At 43.1% G+C, this 18,259-nt stretch overlaps 2 protein-coding genes across 11 annotated transcripts in view; one reads left to right on the top strand and one right to left on the bottom strand.

Annotated features, from left to right (window-relative positions):
* Positions 1 to 7,238, bottom strand: part of CHP1 (calcineurin like EF-hand protein 1) — a 29,747-nt gene extending 22,509 nt beyond the window's left edge. Inside the window, exon 1 of the mRNA XM_074997021.1 lies at positions 6,986 to 7,238. Coding sequence (XP_074853122.1) covers positions 6,986 to 7,052 — 67 coding nt within the window. The 5' untranslated portion in view covers positions 7,053 to 7,238. The remainder of the gene's footprint in view (positions 1 to 6,985) is intronic.
* A 226-nt stretch (positions 7,239 to 7,464) lies between these two features.
* The window catches only part of EXD1 (exonuclease 3'-5' domain containing 1), a 35,015-nt gene continuing 24,220 nt past the window's right edge, over positions 7,465 to 18,259 (top strand). For 2 of the 10 annotated variants that reach the window (XM_074997015.1, XM_074997012.1), the window contains exons 1-5: positions 7,465 to 8,766; positions 9,842 to 9,910; positions 11,712 to 11,769; positions 14,488 to 14,618; positions 16,576 to 16,640. In XM_074997015.1, coding sequence (XP_074853116.1) covers positions 8,634 to 8,766; positions 9,842 to 9,910; positions 11,712 to 11,769; positions 14,488 to 14,618; positions 16,576 to 16,640 — 456 coding nt within the window. In that variant the 5' untranslated portion in view covers positions 7,465 to 8,633. Of the gene's footprint in view, positions 8,767 to 8,829; positions 9,911 to 10,311; positions 10,376 to 11,711; positions 11,770 to 14,487; positions 14,619 to 16,575; positions 16,641 to 18,259 lie in introns of those variants that run through there. The other 8 variants (XM_074997011.1, XM_074997010.1, XM_074997014.1 and 5 more) reach the window with 8 other exon arrangements.

Genomic DNA, 18,259 nt, shown 5'->3' with positions numbered 1-18,259 from the left:
TCAACCCCTTCCCAAATCCCCACTTAAGTATGAAGAGTGGAAATTCTTCAGCGTTTCTCAAAGGAAAACTACCCATCAAATCTGTATCAAATTCACATTTTACATCCACAGAACATGAGCATCTTTTAATTGAATTTTCCATACTGCCAAATGTTAACAAAAAACAAAGCTCTTATCTCTCCCATGCTTCTAATGAAAAAGTGTTGGCTTACTTAGTGCCTCTAGAAAAGCTAGTGAGAATAAGGGAGGGGGAAGGCAACAAAAGCATCAAACTTACTTGCTGCCTTGCACAAAAGTCTATCTCAGCCTGAATGCAACTAGTTTCCAGTATTTCCTGCTGTGCTTGTTGCCATCAATAAGATCCATTTAAAATTAAAATAAAGAGACACTATGCAAAAGGAGGTCAATCTGGGGAGCTTAGAACAATAAAGCTTTCAGCTGAAAGTTCAAGGGAGCTTATATACAGCGACAAGACATATCCAATAAGTCCACAGTGAGAGGTAGAAATGCCAATTTTAAAACACATTGTTTAAAATCAGCCCAGGCATTTGAGGCAACAATTGAAGTGGTGCTATCAAAGATATTGTCTAACACATGGGTGATGGGTGAACCTACGGTAAGGGGAGACAAGCCCACAGCCCTGCCCCTTCTGCCCAAGGCCCACCCTCCCCAACCCCAGGCCCATGGGAGCCAAGCCTCCACTCACTTGTGAGAGCCTCCCTAGCCCCGGTGCAACATGAGGGCAGGCATCCCCAGTCTCCTGTCCTGGAACACAGGCAGGGGGCACTGCCCCAGTGTCCTCAGCCTTGGCATGGCTGAAGCCCAGGAGCAGCGCTGAAGCAGGGGGCATTCTGAGAGTGGAGCATGGGCAGGGCCATGCCTGGCAGTTTGGGAAAGCAGTGCCTTCTCCTACCTCTTACGCGTGCCACCTCCAGTCTTATAGCTTACAAAAACCGCTTGAGGGGGAGTTCTTTCTGAGGATTAGAGAGTCCTGACCCCACCCCTACCCCCAGTCAATGGGTAGGTCTGCAGTTCCAATATGGCTCAGGCCTTGTTAGGTTTTTTAAAGTGAGTACTAAATTTAATACACACTTAGAACAGCAATTTCCTAAATCCTAATGTTTAGTCTATAGCTCTCTGCGACTTCATTAGCATCATAGAAGTGACACCAAGGGCAAGACTACACTACAGAATTAAGTCAACCTAAATTATGCTGATGTACAGCCACCATAACTATTCAATGTGTTTTACACTTCCACACTACATTCATTGAGTCAGTGGTTTGCATCCTTATTGAGAGCAATTGCCAGCATGGGCATTGTGGGATAATTTCTAAAAGGCAGAAGGCGCCTCAGAGCAATGCTGTCTCTACTGACACTGAATTGACATAGCCATGTCAGCTAAGGGCTATGCCTCTTGGAAGAGTTAAGTCAGTGTAGGGGCAGGGGGCTACAGTTTTATTTTAGACCAGGGATACGCAATCCTCAGTAGTTCAGAAGCCAAATTAGTGATCAAATTATCAAAAAGCCAAGGTGTGAATTCACATTTTTTATTACTGTTCTTACAGGTTATATTTAACAAATGAGGATGCTTTACTATCACACAGCAAAAAGGTCCAGGAGGCACATAAGATACTTATGAATCCAAAACCTCAGTCTCGGTATCGTTAATAAAGATGCTTACATCAACCTGACTCTACAGTGTAAAACCAGGCTTTGAGGTGCTAATCTGGTACTGCACCACTCAGGTTGTTTCCACAGCTGATAAACAGGGCTTTTATTAGGCACAAAGGTTTATTCCTATCTCAAAAGGTTACACAACAAGTATTAAATCTTTAGTGATTGAGACACAATAAGGGAATTCTGTTCCTAGGCTGGTTCTTTCACAAAGTTATTTGTTTAAACTTTGACACTCCCTTCTCTAGGATGGGCTGCCAACTGCAGTTTGCACCATGTTTCCCTGGCAACCTTGTGTCTTAGCATGAGTTGCTCAATATGAAAATTCCAAATAGTGCCAAGACACAGCAAGTTGATCCAAAGTTTCAAAGATTGAAGTTTATGGTATTACAGAGCTAATCAATAAGTCCAAGGTGTGATATATTAATGAGATACTTTTGAAGATTAGAATTAAGCAAGACGGAAAGAGGTATTGCTCTTGGATATACTACCATCCAGGCCAGTGTCCTGAATTAGAAGGCCCAAAAAAATAAGGGCGGGGGGGGACACCATGCCAGGATTTTTGCTCAGGCATCATATCTGCAGCCATGCTTGAATATTTTCTCTTTTGGATCACCTTAAACTAACAGAAGTTTGACATTCAAGAACTGTGTCCTCGCTAACAGCTGGGTTGGAGGGGACATGGTCTTCTGTCCACTGAGAATCTCACAGTTGCTAGAAAGGGGTAGCAAGTCAGGCCTCTGCTAGTATGCGCCTCTCAGTTTTTTGCCCTCCACCACAGAGGCATGGACTTGGAGTTCCTGGGGGATGCTCAGCTTGGCTCTGCTCCAAATCCTCTTCCTAGCCCCAGTTCTTCTCAAGCTCCAAACCAGTTTCTTCTGGTTCTTGTGCCTTTCCCTCCAGCACAGTACTCAACAGTTGATCACCAGCAGGCAGAAGATGCTGGAGTGTGGAGAAAAGGATTTGCAAGTAGCTGCTAGGCTGAGCAGCCTATGTTCCCCCATAAAAATCTGCAGCACTCAACTCTGCTGTCCTGAGTAGCAGCATGAGAATGACAAGATTCTTGGCATGCACACCCTATCCACAAAATTCTGAAAGGTAACTGAAACTGACTCAAGTTATGTTCATTTCATTTTGTCTTTAGCTTCAACAAGCACAAAAATCAAAGGTCCTTGAGTAATCGGCAGCCTCAGGAAGAGAGCATTCCTACTTTAATCAGCCCCATTCACTTGTAACTTTTAAGTGCTTTGGGATAGAAACTAACATGTTTTCCACTGAGCACTTCTCACACTTGAACTTTTCTATTGAAGCAAAATTTACACACATCTACAAACTCTTGCACGCACTCTTCAAGGAAATCTTTACCCACTCATAGCAGCAAAACATTTTTAAACTGCCTAATTGGGACTCTCATACAATAATCCCTTTAGTGCACTCGGGTATAATATTTCTGCATCACATGGTTTAAAGAGCCTCACAGTACAGACATACTATTCTCAAAATGCACTTTTGTTTGATAACAGTATGTTTTTCATGTCAGATACTCATTTTAAATTAGTTTCCCCACCATTAGTTCCCTTTTCTGAGCAAGGCAAAAAATCTGTAGTGAATATAAGCCTGACTTCCTCTGTAATCCCTTCCCACTTCAAAGAGAAAGAGGATGACAGATTAATAGCAATCTGATTAGTCATAACACAATTACATTATTCAAAAATCCAGAGACAGGTTGTAGGCATAACAGATACTCAGATAGAAATCATACCAGAGGTGTCAGTTTAAGTGCCTAGGTAGGTGCATTACTTCAGCACAAGGGAAAGAAGGTGTAACCTAACAGTTCAAGCAGTGTACCATTCCTATTTATATTCAAGGATCCGCAGAAACCAAATGTCAAAAAGCAATATTTTCCAAACCTGGCACCAATAGAGACTTCTCCCCTAGTTCTTACTTACACTAGCTACTGAAATCTGCACTTCAGAGGGGTCTTCAGATTACGTCAAAACAACGTTCCAAGTTCATGACATGGAACTAAGAGGGAAAACAGCAGTACCATAAAAAGCCATGAACATCTTAGCTTGGTACTACAGTAAACTCTTTCACACCTGGCAGCCCAGGGGCCAGGAGATTGCCGGATGTTCATATATTCTGGATAACAAAGGTATACATAGCAGTGCAAAATACTAAAGAAAAACCAAGATTAGATATTAACAAGCAAAACATGTATGCAGAATACTTTATTTACCAACAGTAGTATTGTACACTGTAAACTTAGACTGTATTTGCTGTATTTATTTATTTACTTTCACTAGACTTTACTTATTGAAAATGTAACTAAAATTTACTTATGGTTAAAGTGCTGGTTATTTAAGAGTTCTGGATGATAGAACGTGAGGTATGAAAGATTTTACTGTACCACCACCCTAGACTAAGGGAGTGAAATTTCAGGAAACTGTGGTCAGTCAGGAATCTTCTGATTACTGTAGTTGTCAAATGTCAGGCTTTTAAAGGGACTTTTAATATGGTTTTCCTTCTTAAAAGCAGTAGCTATACTGGTACAGCAGAATAAATGTTATGCACAGAATGAATCTAGACAGTCAGCACAGGAACTTAAATTTTAAATTCAATATGGTAGGAAAGAAAAGACAGGCCAGCCAATTTTTCTTCTCTTGCACTCCAGGTTCAAAATTAACAGTATTGTACAACTAAATTGGCCCTATAAACTATGTCTTTACATTGCCTGCAAGGTGGTCCACTTTCCACGGTGGGAAAGTCCAAAGGTCATGTCCACAATTAAGATAACTTCCTTTTACTGTTGCAGACATTTACATTTGTGGAAAGTGAAAGTAAGGCTGCTAACCAAATGGTGGAGTTTTCCATCTACTGTGCAGACTACACAAGAGAAGGCAGAATCAAGTTCTCAATCTTGAATTAGATTAAAAAATGAAAGATGACTAGAATAACGTGAGAAAAGTCTTAATAGCCTCTCAGCCCATACACACGTGAAGCAAGAAATTAAATCCTAAAAATAGACATTAATATTTAACTCAGACTGCAAAAAGCAAACTCTAAAATGTAAATTGTAAACTACATATTAAATCTCAGACAATTTTTTTTTGACATGTTTAAAGGATAATCAGGGTAGGAATTCTCATCCTGGCTCTGTCACTTAGTCCCTACACATATTCTAAATGTTCATAAACCAAGCCTAGTGCTCAGTAAAGTTCTAGGATAAACCTCCAGGATTAGCTGAAATATCTGACTATAAAATGCATGAAGTGTACGGAGCCTGTTGGAGAATCATTTTCAGATATCTACCTGTGGTACAGACACCAGCTAATGAACATTCAGAATATCCAGACAGTTTGTTTGCTTAAGTTTTTCTCTTAGTGAGATGCGTGAATACACTTGCAATGATCTGCTGGGCACCGCAAAAATCAGGATGACATTGTGTCGAGGGCTCCATGGTAAGCAGGCAAAGTTCTAGAGCAGTTAGTGACTCCAGTAAAACATTCGCTGTACTCAATCTACTTGAGTCAGCAGCAATGCGTGTGTGGTGGAAATGCATCTTTCTGGAAAAGATACATCATCTATTCGTCGGAGCAGAAAAAGGTGTTTTCAGACCAAGGAAATTAAGCAATAAGGAAAAGTTTAAATGTGAAAAATAAAAACTTGGTCTTCTGCAGGGGCTGAGGCAGCACAATAGCACCTTGAAAATAGCAATGAAATCATGGAAGTCAAAATTGTGATTTCTTAATTCTAGGGAAGGCAGCTACATTGAATAATGGAGAGTCTCAGAACTGCAACCATCATCTCTAATTCACAAAACAATTTTACTGTAAAAATAAACTATATGGAGATACACATCTCAGAGCCAGAAAGGACCTTGGAAGGTCATCAAGTCCGGTCCACTGCCCTCTTAGCAGGGCCAAGCACCATTTCCCTCCCTTTTTCAAGCTATTTAACCCTGATCCCTACATATCCCCCTCAAGAATTGAGCTCAGAGCCCTGGAATTAGCAGGCTAACACTCAAACCACAGAGCTATCCCTCCCTCCAACACTAAGACACCATCCTTTTTTTTTTTTCCCCTTGTATCTATGGAAAGCCAATTGGTCAACAACTAGAGGATGAGGTAAGCAATACAGAGCCCAGTTTCACTACAACCACTCTTAAAATGCTCCACTACAAGGATCTTCAAACTCTGCGAACATTCCAAATGCAACTACGCAATCATTTCAATGGCAAGTAAATGTCTCTCTAGCATTAACAGGATTTTAAGAGCAGTTTAGCAGCTGGAAACAGTGAAAGCCAGGAATATGAAAACAAGCTAGATATCCTGAAAGTTACCCATCAAATTATATTTTGGTAAAACGAAAAGAAAATTGACTGTTGTCTTTTATCTTGGTATCTCAGGCAATCCAGAAGCTGTAAAAACTATCATCGTCTAATAGCCATAATAATTACTCTTGTGTTTCCTTCTTTTCCATCCCATAGTACTGCAGCAGGGGACAGTGAGTGCTATACTCAACATCAATTGGTCACTGAGGACACCTGCCACTGGTTGGTGCGGTCCCTATTCACCTTCAGCACTTATGCGTTACCTGAGGAATTAGAGATCCGAACCTGGGCTCCACAACAGGCTGTTTTTCCACTGTGCCACGCAGATTTCCGCACATAAAAGACCCTGTCTTGCTGGTTTAGTTATCCGCCAGCACTAGGAGCTAAACATGGCGTAGGAGCTTTGCACACAAGGAGCCTTCTCACCAAAGATTCTGAGGAGAAATACTACTAGGGTTCAGTCCTGCAGGGCCCTCATTTACCAGTAGCAAATAACGATAAGGACGTTGCAGACTCGGGGGGAGGAGAGCGGAAAGGAGGGTTCACACGGGACGGTGAGACCAATTCTTCCGCGGGCAGGCTCGAACTCGGGACACGGTGGGGAAGGAAGCAGCCGGGCAGGAGAAGCGTAGGCAGGCAGGAAGGGTCACGGCAAGTGAGTTGTCCCCGTCTGGCCGGCACTAGAGGGAGGGAGGGAGGGAGCGCCAGGCAACCCCGCGGCACGGCCCAACTCACTCGGCACACACAGCAGCCACCGTGCCCGGCCGGCGAGAGCCCGCGCAGTGAGGCAATGCCCGCATTGCGGCTGGCAGCGACGGGCCCGCGTTCCGATGGCAGCTGCGCTGAGGCTCCCACGAGCCACGATTCCTGGGCCTGGTCCCCGCTGCCCTCCCAGCACCCGCTTCCCCTGCCCCAGCTGCCCCAGTCCGGCCGCGGCTCCCGTCCCGGCGCCCCCAGCCCGCCGCCCGCTACTCACAGCCCGTCTCCTTCTTGATCTCCTCGATCTCCTCGTCCCGCAGCAGCGTGGACGCTCGGGAGCCCATCTCCGGCCGCCGCCGCCTCGGGCCGCAGGGGAGCGGGCCGGTGAGTGACAGCGCCCGGAGAAGGGGAGACGGGCGACGGCCAATGAGCAGCAATGCAGGCCTCGGCCTCAGCAACCGTGAGAAGAACCTCTGCGAGAAGGTGGGGGGGAAAAGCCCAGCGCCTCCTCTTATCAACCTCGGCGGCGCGGGCGGGGGGGGGGCGGGTTGGAAGGGTGGCGCGCCCCGCCCCCCCGCGCTGTGACCCCGCCCCGCAGAGCTTCGCTCATCAGCGCCTGCGCGGCTCCTCTCCCCCTTCCCGCCAACGGTCACACGTAACGTCATCACGAGAGCCCCCTCCTCCTCCCCCCAACAACTAGGAAACTACCACGCCCAGCATTCAGCGCTCCACGTGGCGCGCATTACTCACTGCCCGGCGGCGCATTGCCCTCTGGGAAGTGTAGTCCTCGCCGCGGAGCAGGGCGGGAATCTGTACTTTCTAACTTGCTCCGCGCCCCAGCAACTCCAGTCGGGTCAGGAGGAGGTGGGCGTGGGCTGAGAGCTAAGAGCTGAGGTGCTCTCGTGGGTCGGGCCCTGCCCTGCGCAGTGCCCTTCGTGGTCACTTGTTCTCGGGGCGGTGTCTGCGCTCCCCTCTCCACCGGACCTAGCGCCAGCCCGTGTTGGTTGCTCTGTACCTGCCACACGGAGCCGCGCCAGCCCCGGGAGCGAGTTGCTCTTCGAGGTCACGTCCGAGGGCGGCGTTGGTCACAGTCCCAAAAGCAGCCCCGCCCTGGGGCGAGTTATGCGCCGCACAGTGGAAAGAGTCGGTGGGAGGGCACCGGCTGGCACAGAGGAAGGTGTGGTTTGGCAAACCCGTAAAGGTTGGGAACTGCTGCCGAGCTAGTTCGCCCTTACACAGCGGGCCCCGAGCCGTGCATTGTCTGGATCGCCTTTTTCGTGCACGGATCGGCTTACTCCGAGCTCATAACAGGTCGCATTTAAAGGAGGAACTCGTGTATCGTGTTCCGCTCAGGACAATTGCTGTGATTGTGCTGCATGGTTCTACATTAGCATGAAAAAGATTTTGGCCGGTATATTCTCTTTGGCGTAGAAGCCTACAATACTGGTTTCGAGAGCTCCAAGTAATTTATTTTGTTATAGGGTTGCTATATTTGACCCTTACAAAAACAGAGAACGCCCCAGAGAGGGAGTGTATCTGTATCAAGCCAACTCACATTGTATTAATGTACTATACATACTATTACACATTAATACAACATTAGTTGGTGGCTACTAATACAGATTTTAAAGTAGCCCTGTTCCATTGCCATTGCCCCATATATGCAGTTATTGATAAATGCAGTGTCTGTATGTGCATGGGTATATGAATTATTACATTCTGGGGTATTGTCCACCTTAATCTTCAGCTTTATTCCACTGGATGCTGAGTGTCATAGCTGGAGGGCTTTAAAATGATTCTGGCTCTATCTTCTAATTTTCCTTCTCAGATTGTTTTACAGAAAAACAAGTCTTTTAACAGAAGAGCTCACCTTTTCATTTCCTTCTCTGCTTTGAGAACCAGACTGTTTTCGGGAATATACTAGCATGGATCCAAGCAGCGATTACCAGTTCCTCAATGAGATTCTGGGAAAAGCAGTGAAAATCACCTTGAAATGTGGCATCTTCCAGGGAATATTACAGCATGTGGATTCCAACAGGAGTATTGTTCTGAGCAGAGGTTCAACTCTCGTTCTACACCAGTCGCCTAAATTAAAGTAGTTCTTCAACTGTAGTGGGGGTGGGGCAGCAGAGTTTGCAAAGGTGTATTTACATATTCTAGATTGGCCTGGATATGGACTTACTGGCCTGTTATTTTGGAATGGTGTCTGGGCTGAACTTCATGTCCCACACTGAAAAGTGAACTTTGTTTCCCACATTAGGAAAAATAGATTCATGAGATACACAATTTTTGCTGTGCCAGGACTGAATGGAGTGTCCTTCTACACCATTCTTTGTTCTTTTCTGGGACTACTTAGATGAAATAGGTGGAAGGCATTGCTTGCCCAAATTCTGAATGTACTGAACAAATCTGAGATTCGGTTTATTTTTAAAGATATCTGGGATTTTAAGTGAAATAAAGGCATAGTCTACCCTCAGGATTTATTCTGAACAAAGTAAATGCGCAGGTAGTCTTCATTTCAAGAGAGTAAGTAAAGTCAGGAGAGGGTTATGATGTACTTTTGCTCAGCTCAGCAATAACTATGTCTAACTTGAATCTGTGCCACTCAGATTACTCAATGGCTGACTTTCATTGATAACTCAAAAATAATTAGTCTTCAGCCATTCAGAAACTAAGTAGGATTACAAGGCTGCTTAGTCTTCCATGCAGAATGCACGGACTGCTGACTGTACCAGGCGCAGACTAATCTTTTATTGATTTTCTGGGCTTGTGGAGGAGGCGGTATGATGTATTCATACAATGAAAAACAAGCAGCAGAGTCAATACTCTTACTTAATGTAAAGTTACAAAGGAAATTAACCCAGCTGTGTTCTCATCTTCGGGGTTGCAAAGGGATAACTGAGTTCGGAATTTGCACCTTGTCCACCAAACATTTGCATACAATACTCTTGTTTTTTGTATCAGTTTTATTCAGAACAATCATTTCAAATGGTTGATTTAGGGCTTTTGCCAAATGTGGCTAGTGTAGACAGTTCTGTTTCCTTCTTTGGTAAGTAATTGGGTCTTGCTTTTGCTTTTATTGCAGAGCTTGATGGTTTTGTTTGTTTCTAAACCTATTTTTTAATTATTTCAGTGAAGAACTTGGAAACAGGCAGAAGCGTGCCAGGTGTGAAGATGTTTTTTGGTTGTGAAATTGTGAATGGTGAGAACTTTCTTTGTTCTGCAAGGGTGAGGTTCCTGGACACTACCACATCTTTAGAACTTTTATTTTTCTTTGATGATAAGCCTGATTCAGGCCTTTTTACTTGGATACCAGTCCCATTTTAGTCACTGAGATTTTTGGCTGAGTAACTCTGTAGTACAGATACCCCAAGGATAAGGGACCTAGTCTAGGTCTTGAGAGATCTAAATTGAAGTCCCTGCTGTGATTATGGACTAGTCGTTTAACCTCTCTGTATCTCTGTTTTCCCCTTCTGATAAGATAGTTTCTCTTATAATCAATTTATGAACTGATCAGAACACCATAATTTGCTTCTTCACATAAAATCAGTGTATCCTGAGTAATTTAAAATAGGGATAATAGTATTGCTTTTCCTCCCAGGGATGTTGTGAGGATTGATGCATTAAAGCTTCTGATGTGCTCAGGTGCTGCACTAATTAGGGTCAGGTAAGTATCTTAGGCTTTGTTTACACCAGCTCTTTTGTCAGCAAAATATTTCTCCATTGGGATGTGAGAAAAAACAAAATTGAAAAAGATTCAGTGAGGTGTTTCTTGTTCAGATCATCACCTTCCCCAGAAGCAGAAGTCTGCAACCTGCAGCTCTGGAGCTGCATGCAGCTCTTTAAGGACTTCTTTGTGGCTCCTGATGCTATAATTGCAAAGTAAAAAACAAAAAAAAGCCCCTCCTGATTATTTTCAATAAACGGGGAATGTCTACAAGCCCACAGATGAACAACTCGTATCTAAATAGCAAATGAGAAGTGATCTTGAAACATTGGATAACTCCTTCAAACGTCCTCCAGAGAGAGGGAAGGTTCAGAAGTGAAATTTGTGAAGACAGTGGTACAAACACACACGTAAAGTGTGAGGAAGTGGAATATGTCAAAAGTTCTTGAACATCCTGCAGCAAACATGTTTCACGTTATAAATTATTGTGTGTGTGCTGTTCTTAAAATAGGGGTTACACGGTCATTGAGAAGTTTTAGCCAAGTGTGGCCACAGCCATTGAGATGTATATGCCATTAGTTTTTGTTTTTGTTAATATAGTTCATTAATTCATAGAAACACTGTGTGGGCAGCCAGTATCGGGGTGATCGCTATTGCCTCTGCTTGTTGTCTTTTGCAGCTCCAAAAGGCAGAGAAGTCAGAGCATTCTCATTCTCAGATACAAAAGAATTTTACTGCTGGAAAAAACTGTGGAGTCAGACTGTCTAAAATAATCTTATTTTGAAGCCACTTCCACAGATAAAGAACTTCTGTGCAGTATGGTACTCTGAGGTCTTTTTAGAGCTTCTCTGGGGATAGCCATTGTGAGTTATTTAGACATGTCCCTTGTAGGCCAGAGTGTGTCTGTCTATTGGTAACACTCTGTTTTGCTCTGTGGCAAGGATATGGCAGCTCTCAGTGATCTGTGTACATCCTTGTTTCTTCTTTCTGGTTATTACATTTTAAAACAAAATTTAATCTGTAAACTGGTGTGGTACAATATTGACCTTATGCTGGGTTGTATAGATTTCAGTACAGATGCTGTAGCATCAGCAGGTTTATGCCACTGGCATAAAATTTGCTGTGGGATATCTGATCTATGATTACTTTTTAAAATGAATGCTGCTTTTTTTTTTTTTTTTTTTTTTTTTTTTTTTTTTTTTTTTTTTTTTAAAACTATGATCTGCCATGACTGTGTTCCACACTGGACAGTACTAGTTCTGGTCTAATTCAATTCCTAGTCAAAGAGTTTTTCTTATTTTACCACTGTAATTGAAGTGTTTTGTTTGTATCACAGTGGAACTTCTAGAAGAACTGGAAGAAGGAGCAGCGAGAGGAGCTGCTGCTCCCATCAGGTATGTTGGAAGAGACCTATTTTTCATGACTGAAAAAGAATGTGCCTATCTGGACAGCCAACAGGTGAATGGAAAATTTTGTGAGTATAAGATTAGCACCAAGATTGTGTTGAAGTATTCCATAAAGGTGTGGGTAAGGAGATGGTTGGGATGTTTCCATTATTAAAAAGATACTTGTAAAATTGTTCTTTCTTTCTCTATGCAATAATTTGTTTAGTTTCTTTTATAAAGAGATCGGGGTTTCCAGGAAAGAGATCTCTCACGCAGCAGTGCTCACAGGTGCCACGGGCCCAGTGCCAAAGGCGGGGAGGGGCTAGCTGTCTGCCCCAGAAGGGGCAGGGCCAGTGATGGAAGCGGTGGAGCTTGGGCAGTCAGCCCTGGGGCCTCCCCCACATGCTCTCTGAGCTGCCTGCAGAGTGGCGCACAGAGCTCCATGGTGTTTCAAAGGGGCCCAGAGAGGTCCAGTTAATGAACACTTACAAGCTGACACCTTATATGTCTCTGTACTTAGTGGGCTGAGTTGCACAGCAGTGCCAAGCTGTGGCCCTTATGTGCCCTTGGCCTCAGTGGCTGGGTTAAACAGCACTCTCAGCTGCCACCCCAGTACAGCACACCTTCCTCAATCCACAGTTTCACAGCACAGTCATTCTACTAGTAACCCACTCAACGGTCAAACCCCACAGGAGTTCTGGGCACCACAGGGATCTATTTGCTTAGGTACAAGAGACGGTTTTCGCAGAGTGAATGGGGAAGCCAAAACACCACCACTAAGAGAAAATGAGCCAGAGAGAAAGAAAAAGAGATAGGGGCAACCAGTTTAATAATGAAATTTATTTATTTTTGGGTAGTGAATATATATTTAACAGTTACAATAATAAATAAACTTATTAGAAGCATTAGGGCTAGCATACCATATAACGAATGCCATAAGGCAAGGTTAGGAGGCTATGCCTAGAGAGAGAGAGAGCTCTCACCACTCCATGGATCTTACACTGATTGGAGGTCCCAGATGGTGATGGTAGTGGGAGTGTCCAGAGAGCAGGAGACAAGCAGAGCCCCCAGCATGATCAGGAAGGAAATGATGATTCTCAGTGGAACTGACACAGAGTTTACATCCAGGCAGCAGAACAGTTGTGTTTTTGTAGGAACAGGACAATAGTTCAAGAAGAACACTGGGTTTGATTATGGGTGATCAGAGGCAAAACAGTAGAGGCTGATCATGCCTGGCTCTGGGTGATGTTCTTTGAAGGAGCGCACAATGCAACTAGGCAGTTTGCGTATTTTGGTTATCAATGGGATCCATTACTAGAATGGGTCTGATAATGACTAATGTGGGTGTGAGTGGGCCTGGGTTCATTATCATTTGCAGCAGAGATTTCGCATCAGGCAGTGTTTCTGTGCTTTCAGTATCCCCTTGTTGGTGGGATTTAGGTGCGTCTACCCATGCCAGTGTCAGTGTTTTGTCTTTGATTCAAGCAGAGGCTTGGGGGAAGGGGATTTGTTTTCCATAAGTATTGCTCCCTGGCTCCCCAAGAGCACTAGATGGTCGTGATCTGGTTCCCCAAAAACACAGAGCTGGTAGGTAACACAATGGCAACCAGAGCTCCGAGCCCCTTTGAAATGCTGGGCCTGGGGGGCAGTTTCCCCCTTTGCCTCTCCCCCACATTGTTGGGACTGCTCTAACAAACAGTCCCCTTTTTTGATGGCCAAACAGTTGTACAGGGGAGGGGAAACTACATTTCAAACCTTGTCAAATGTAAGTAAACATCTGGAAGCTGGCACAGGTGTGGATTTTTACTTAAAATTCTTGCATTTCTTTTTGCAGTTCCAATGCAAATTGTTAACATTGCTTGGTTTTCAAGTATTTGCCAAGGGCACGTTTGTAACAATATTTAACTACCCTTATAAGGGAAATGGGAATCAAGTGACTTTTACTAACTGCTCCCTTAAACTGGAGTTTGCAAGGCAAATACCATTCTGTTTAGCAGCACTCTTTTTTTTATGTATTAAAAAAAAAAAGTCTAGCTCAGTCTTTTAACAAAACTTATTCCTATATTTATCAGCGCTGGTAAATGGAAGCTTTCTGATAAATGATCTTTTATGTCTTAAGGGGTTGTCTTTTCACTTTTACTACTTTAACTATACCGGTATAGGAAAATATTGTTCAAGATATAAAATCTCCTACTGTGGGTGCAGTTATAATGGTGTGATGGTACTACAGTGATGGAGATTATAAACATTAAGGATTGTACTGATGCTTATTGGTATAAAAGCACATTCCTAACCAAGATAGTTAAATTGTCACTAAACTTGTGCAGCTCAATCCTAAGCCAGGTGCTTCAGTCTTCGTTGATCACTCTGCATCATGGGAACCCTCCTCCTCATCAGGGCCTTCATCACCAAACAATTCAATTGACCTCTTTTCTGCTTGTTTCTGCCTTTGGCTTCTCTACTTTTACCTTTTGAAATAAATATCCATTAAACAAAGCAAACATTTATTTAAGAGAGAGCCCAGGAACTCTCAGGAAAACCATGAATGTTTGACTAGAATGCTGTTATGGACTTCAAGGCAGCTGTATGATTGTATGTAGGTGCAGCATACTGAATGAAAGACTAACAGTGCCTTACTTACAGCTTAAAGTTGGTAACGTGTTGTAGGCCTGATTGCGTGTTCACTGTAGTAAGGTATGTGATTTCTTGCATTGTTGTCTTGTGCAGGGATAGTCTAGTTACTGGAGGAGTTGGAATGGACAGGGGAGAACTAGCAGAGCACAGCCCACAGAGTTCTACTTTCGTTATTCCAGAGAGCCCAGATATCCGCCTGAGTAACTTAAGATACGCTCTGGCAGGTAACTCTGATATTGACCCTATATGCCTAGTCTTTCCACAAGCCAGATGCTTAGTATTTGACACAAGCTTTTATCCCAGGTTCTGTATCCTTTCACGTTCTATACACAAATTGGATCCAAAATAACTAAATATTTCATTTTTAATTCACATTTGGAATGTGCGTGTCTCTTCAGTGAAATTGAAATAAGATACTCTAGTTCCGAAATATAGGAGTCCACAGACATGCCCTGAAATAACTACAGGTATGAATTAAAACCTATTTAGTTATTTCATTTTCATGTTGTGTGTAGGCAAGCTTATGCTCAGTATTACAAGCTCCAAAGCTTGTCATAAACTGAAAACAAGATGCTGTTGGCCCCGTAGCTGCTGTTAAAATACACTCCCATTTGTCCTGGGTAATGAGGAGGAAAATGTTTGCTCCATAAGAAATGCATTTTAGTACTAGCACCTTCAAGAGACACTTTGAATGAACTTCATTAAATGGGTTCCAATTATCTGGTAGATTGACATTATTAGATGTTAATGTTAACTGATTTAAATGTCACCTTTGCCAATTGTTTCACTGCTGATTGGTGGTGGGTTGATGCTGAAACATTCTGGGACTGCAGCTCTGTAGACTCTCCCGCCTCACCTTTTGAATTCAAGCAAAGTGTAATCCTTTCCCCTCATATTCAACTGCCAGCTCACAATGAGCATCATTAAATATGCAAAGTATATTATATACAAATAAGGAAATCTTAATTATCACAGTATACCTTTTTCATAATGCTTATACTTTGGATTTCTCCCAGCTGCAAAATGACTCTCTCGCAAAGGAGCACAACTACTCGTGCAAAGAGTCAAAATATTTAATGCTATGTAAGCAAAACATCTGGAGTGTGTTAATATTTCATTATTTTGTGATGTCAACTAAAATCTTAAAACTGAATGACCATTGATGATGAGTGCAAGATTGATTATTATACTTGGAGGATACTTATAGTGGATTGGCGATCAAATAAAAAAGCTCCTGCTTTGGGTGCAAATGGTCTCATGTTCAAAAGCAGACTAATGTCCTGCAAGGGACTCAGATACCCCATGAGGGTGCTACATGAGTCTTCTGTATTGACAGTACAGTTACAATAACCTAAGTAATGGGGGAATGGAGCAAAGTTTGAACATAATGATGTACAAAGATTTTTTTAAAGTGAGACTTTGTTTTATGGTTCTTTGATTGACAAAAAGACTGAAATAAGGGGTGTTTTAAATTTTCATTTAAAAATAGAAGTGTCTGGAATTTTACGTCTAGTCTTTCCCAGCTTTGCAAGAGGACCTTATGGGCTGTGTCAGAAATGTGTGGTGTGAGTTCTCACATCCTAAATAAAAGAAAAGGGAATTTTCAATCTTTGCAAAGAAAACCTTTCTCCAGGTGATCATTAGGCATACCTATTACCTATATGTTAAAAAAAATGTTTCAGACTCAGAGTTTTAAGGCTGACTAAAAATCACTTTCTTGTTTGCTTGATTTTCGCTCTCTTGTGATGTCATCACTTAGTAGTTCCACACTTAACATAACATGTTCCAATCTGGTCAGAAACTGAATTTTTAATGTTAAAAAACCTTTTTAGAAAACTTTTCCTGCATCCTGTGTATTTTGTAACAGAATCTAAAAGGGCATCCAGCTATTTTTTTACCTTTGGAGATCACTTTTAAAACACATTAGTGGTTTCTGTTTTATCACAAGATCAAAATCCTGGAGTTGCTGCAGACAAATTATCATTCTGTTTACTCGCATAGTTGCTGCAATCTTGGTTTGGAAAAGCAATACTATACTTGGAGTTTTTTCATTTGAGAGGAAAGAGAAGGTGGGACTATGTACAGCTATGGAAAAGATGGGATTTGAGTGAGGATCTGAAATATACATCCACTGTGATGACTGATACGGGAAAATCTGTAATGTTGTGTTTTTCATTGTAGAGGAAGAAGAGGAAAATATGGAGTACATAGTCATTGATCAATTCCAGCAGAAATTTGGTCCTGCTGTGAGTAATAATAACAACATTCCAGCCATGTCTACGTCACTAAATTGTCATGTTTAGTTATGTCAAGAATCATCACTTGTTGTAATTATACTGCTTTTGCACATCCATATACCACACTCATTGCGATGGTGGAACACATTCATAGGAGGTGCTCTGGCGTCAACAGGCATAGCAGTACACTTTGGATGGATATTCTATTGTGAAACTTCCCACCATCTGCTGCTGGGTGTTCTGGGAAGGGTTTTCAGTGCCTCACTGGGGTGAGCTCACCATCCCATGATGCAGTTTTCTCTGTTCCGTGTTTCCATGAGTTGCGGACTACATTTTGGACCACTTTTCAGCAGACACTGTAAACTGAAACCGTTCAGGATTGCTTTTTGGTGTTTATGGAGTATCTGTGCATAGCGAATCATTGGTTCTGGGTTAGGAAACAAATGGTAGGATAGCATCATGATATGTATTTGGGGTAACGAGCAGTGACTGCAAAATTTTTGAGTGTACAAACCACCTTGTTGGAATTGAGTGTGGAGCTTGTTTGTGCCCATTGGTGTAAGAACACCAAAATGAGAGCTGTCCTCACACTGGAAAAAGAAATGATGATTGCAGTATGCCAACTGGGAACTGTGGCTGATACCAGTCAGTAAAAAAATTAGTCTGGGATTGTTTTGGCATAGATAGTTGTAGTGATGCAAGTGTGCAGGGCCATTCATTTCCTCCTCCTACGAAGGAATATGAGCGGGAAGTAGTATGGGAGAACAGCGGATGGCTTTGCAGCAAGGGGATTCCCAAACTATGGTGGTGTAATATATGGCACTCACATCCCCATTTGGGCCCCATTTGGGCTTTTCTGTGGTATTACCATCTCTGGTAGGTCACTGGGGTTGTTTCACTGACATCAAGGCATGATGATCAGGGAAGGTGTATGTTACACTGCCCCGTACAGAAAGCTGCAGGCAGAGCCTTTCTTTCCAGCCCTAAAGATTCCAGCTAGGGATGATGAGATGCCGGTAGTGATCCTTGGGAACTTATCTCTGCTACTCTGATTTCCACAAAAGACCACCCCAGAGTTGTACTCAAAGGCATTATATTAAATGCAGCTGTTGGAATAAAGGAAAAGGGGAACTAGCTTTCAAGCGCGCATGCACGCACACCCACACCCACAAGAGAGAACTCACGCAGGTGAAGGGTTGCATAGAGACAGTGGAGGAAGCCAAGGCATAGTGGGTCCAGTGTATCTGGCTGTAATCATGAATCTGGGGTGACAAGCTGATTGTGACCCCCTTGTCAGCTTGCTCTCTGGTCAGTGTAGTATTCAGGAGCACTCAGTGCCACCTATCCTGGGGAAAGGAGGAGGTGCCCACGGACCTGGACCACCATCTACCTCACCAGCCAGCTGAGACTAACTTCTGCAGAGTGGTGATGGCAAGAAGCACTCCTGTAGCTTTGCACCCATCTTTTTATGTTTCAGTCTGATAGCTCTTGTCCTGTCCCACTGCCTCATGATGCTGTATGAGCATGAGTCATCAGCTAACAGCAGATGGGACTGTCATCTTCTCTTGACAGGCTGCCTTCATTTTCAGGGGTGGATTCTTTTGCAGCACTCCTATTATTCTCCGGTG

Source organism: Carettochelys insculpta, chromosome 6, assembly GCF_033958435.1.
Source record: "Carettochelys insculpta isolate YL-2023 chromosome 6, ASM3395843v1, whole genome shotgun sequence".
Lineage (NCBI taxonomy): Eukaryota > Metazoa > Chordata > Testudines > Carettochelyidae > Carettochelys > Carettochelys insculpta.
Note: the sequence above shows the minus strand (reverse complement) of the source record. Positions and strands in the feature narration are given on the sequence as shown.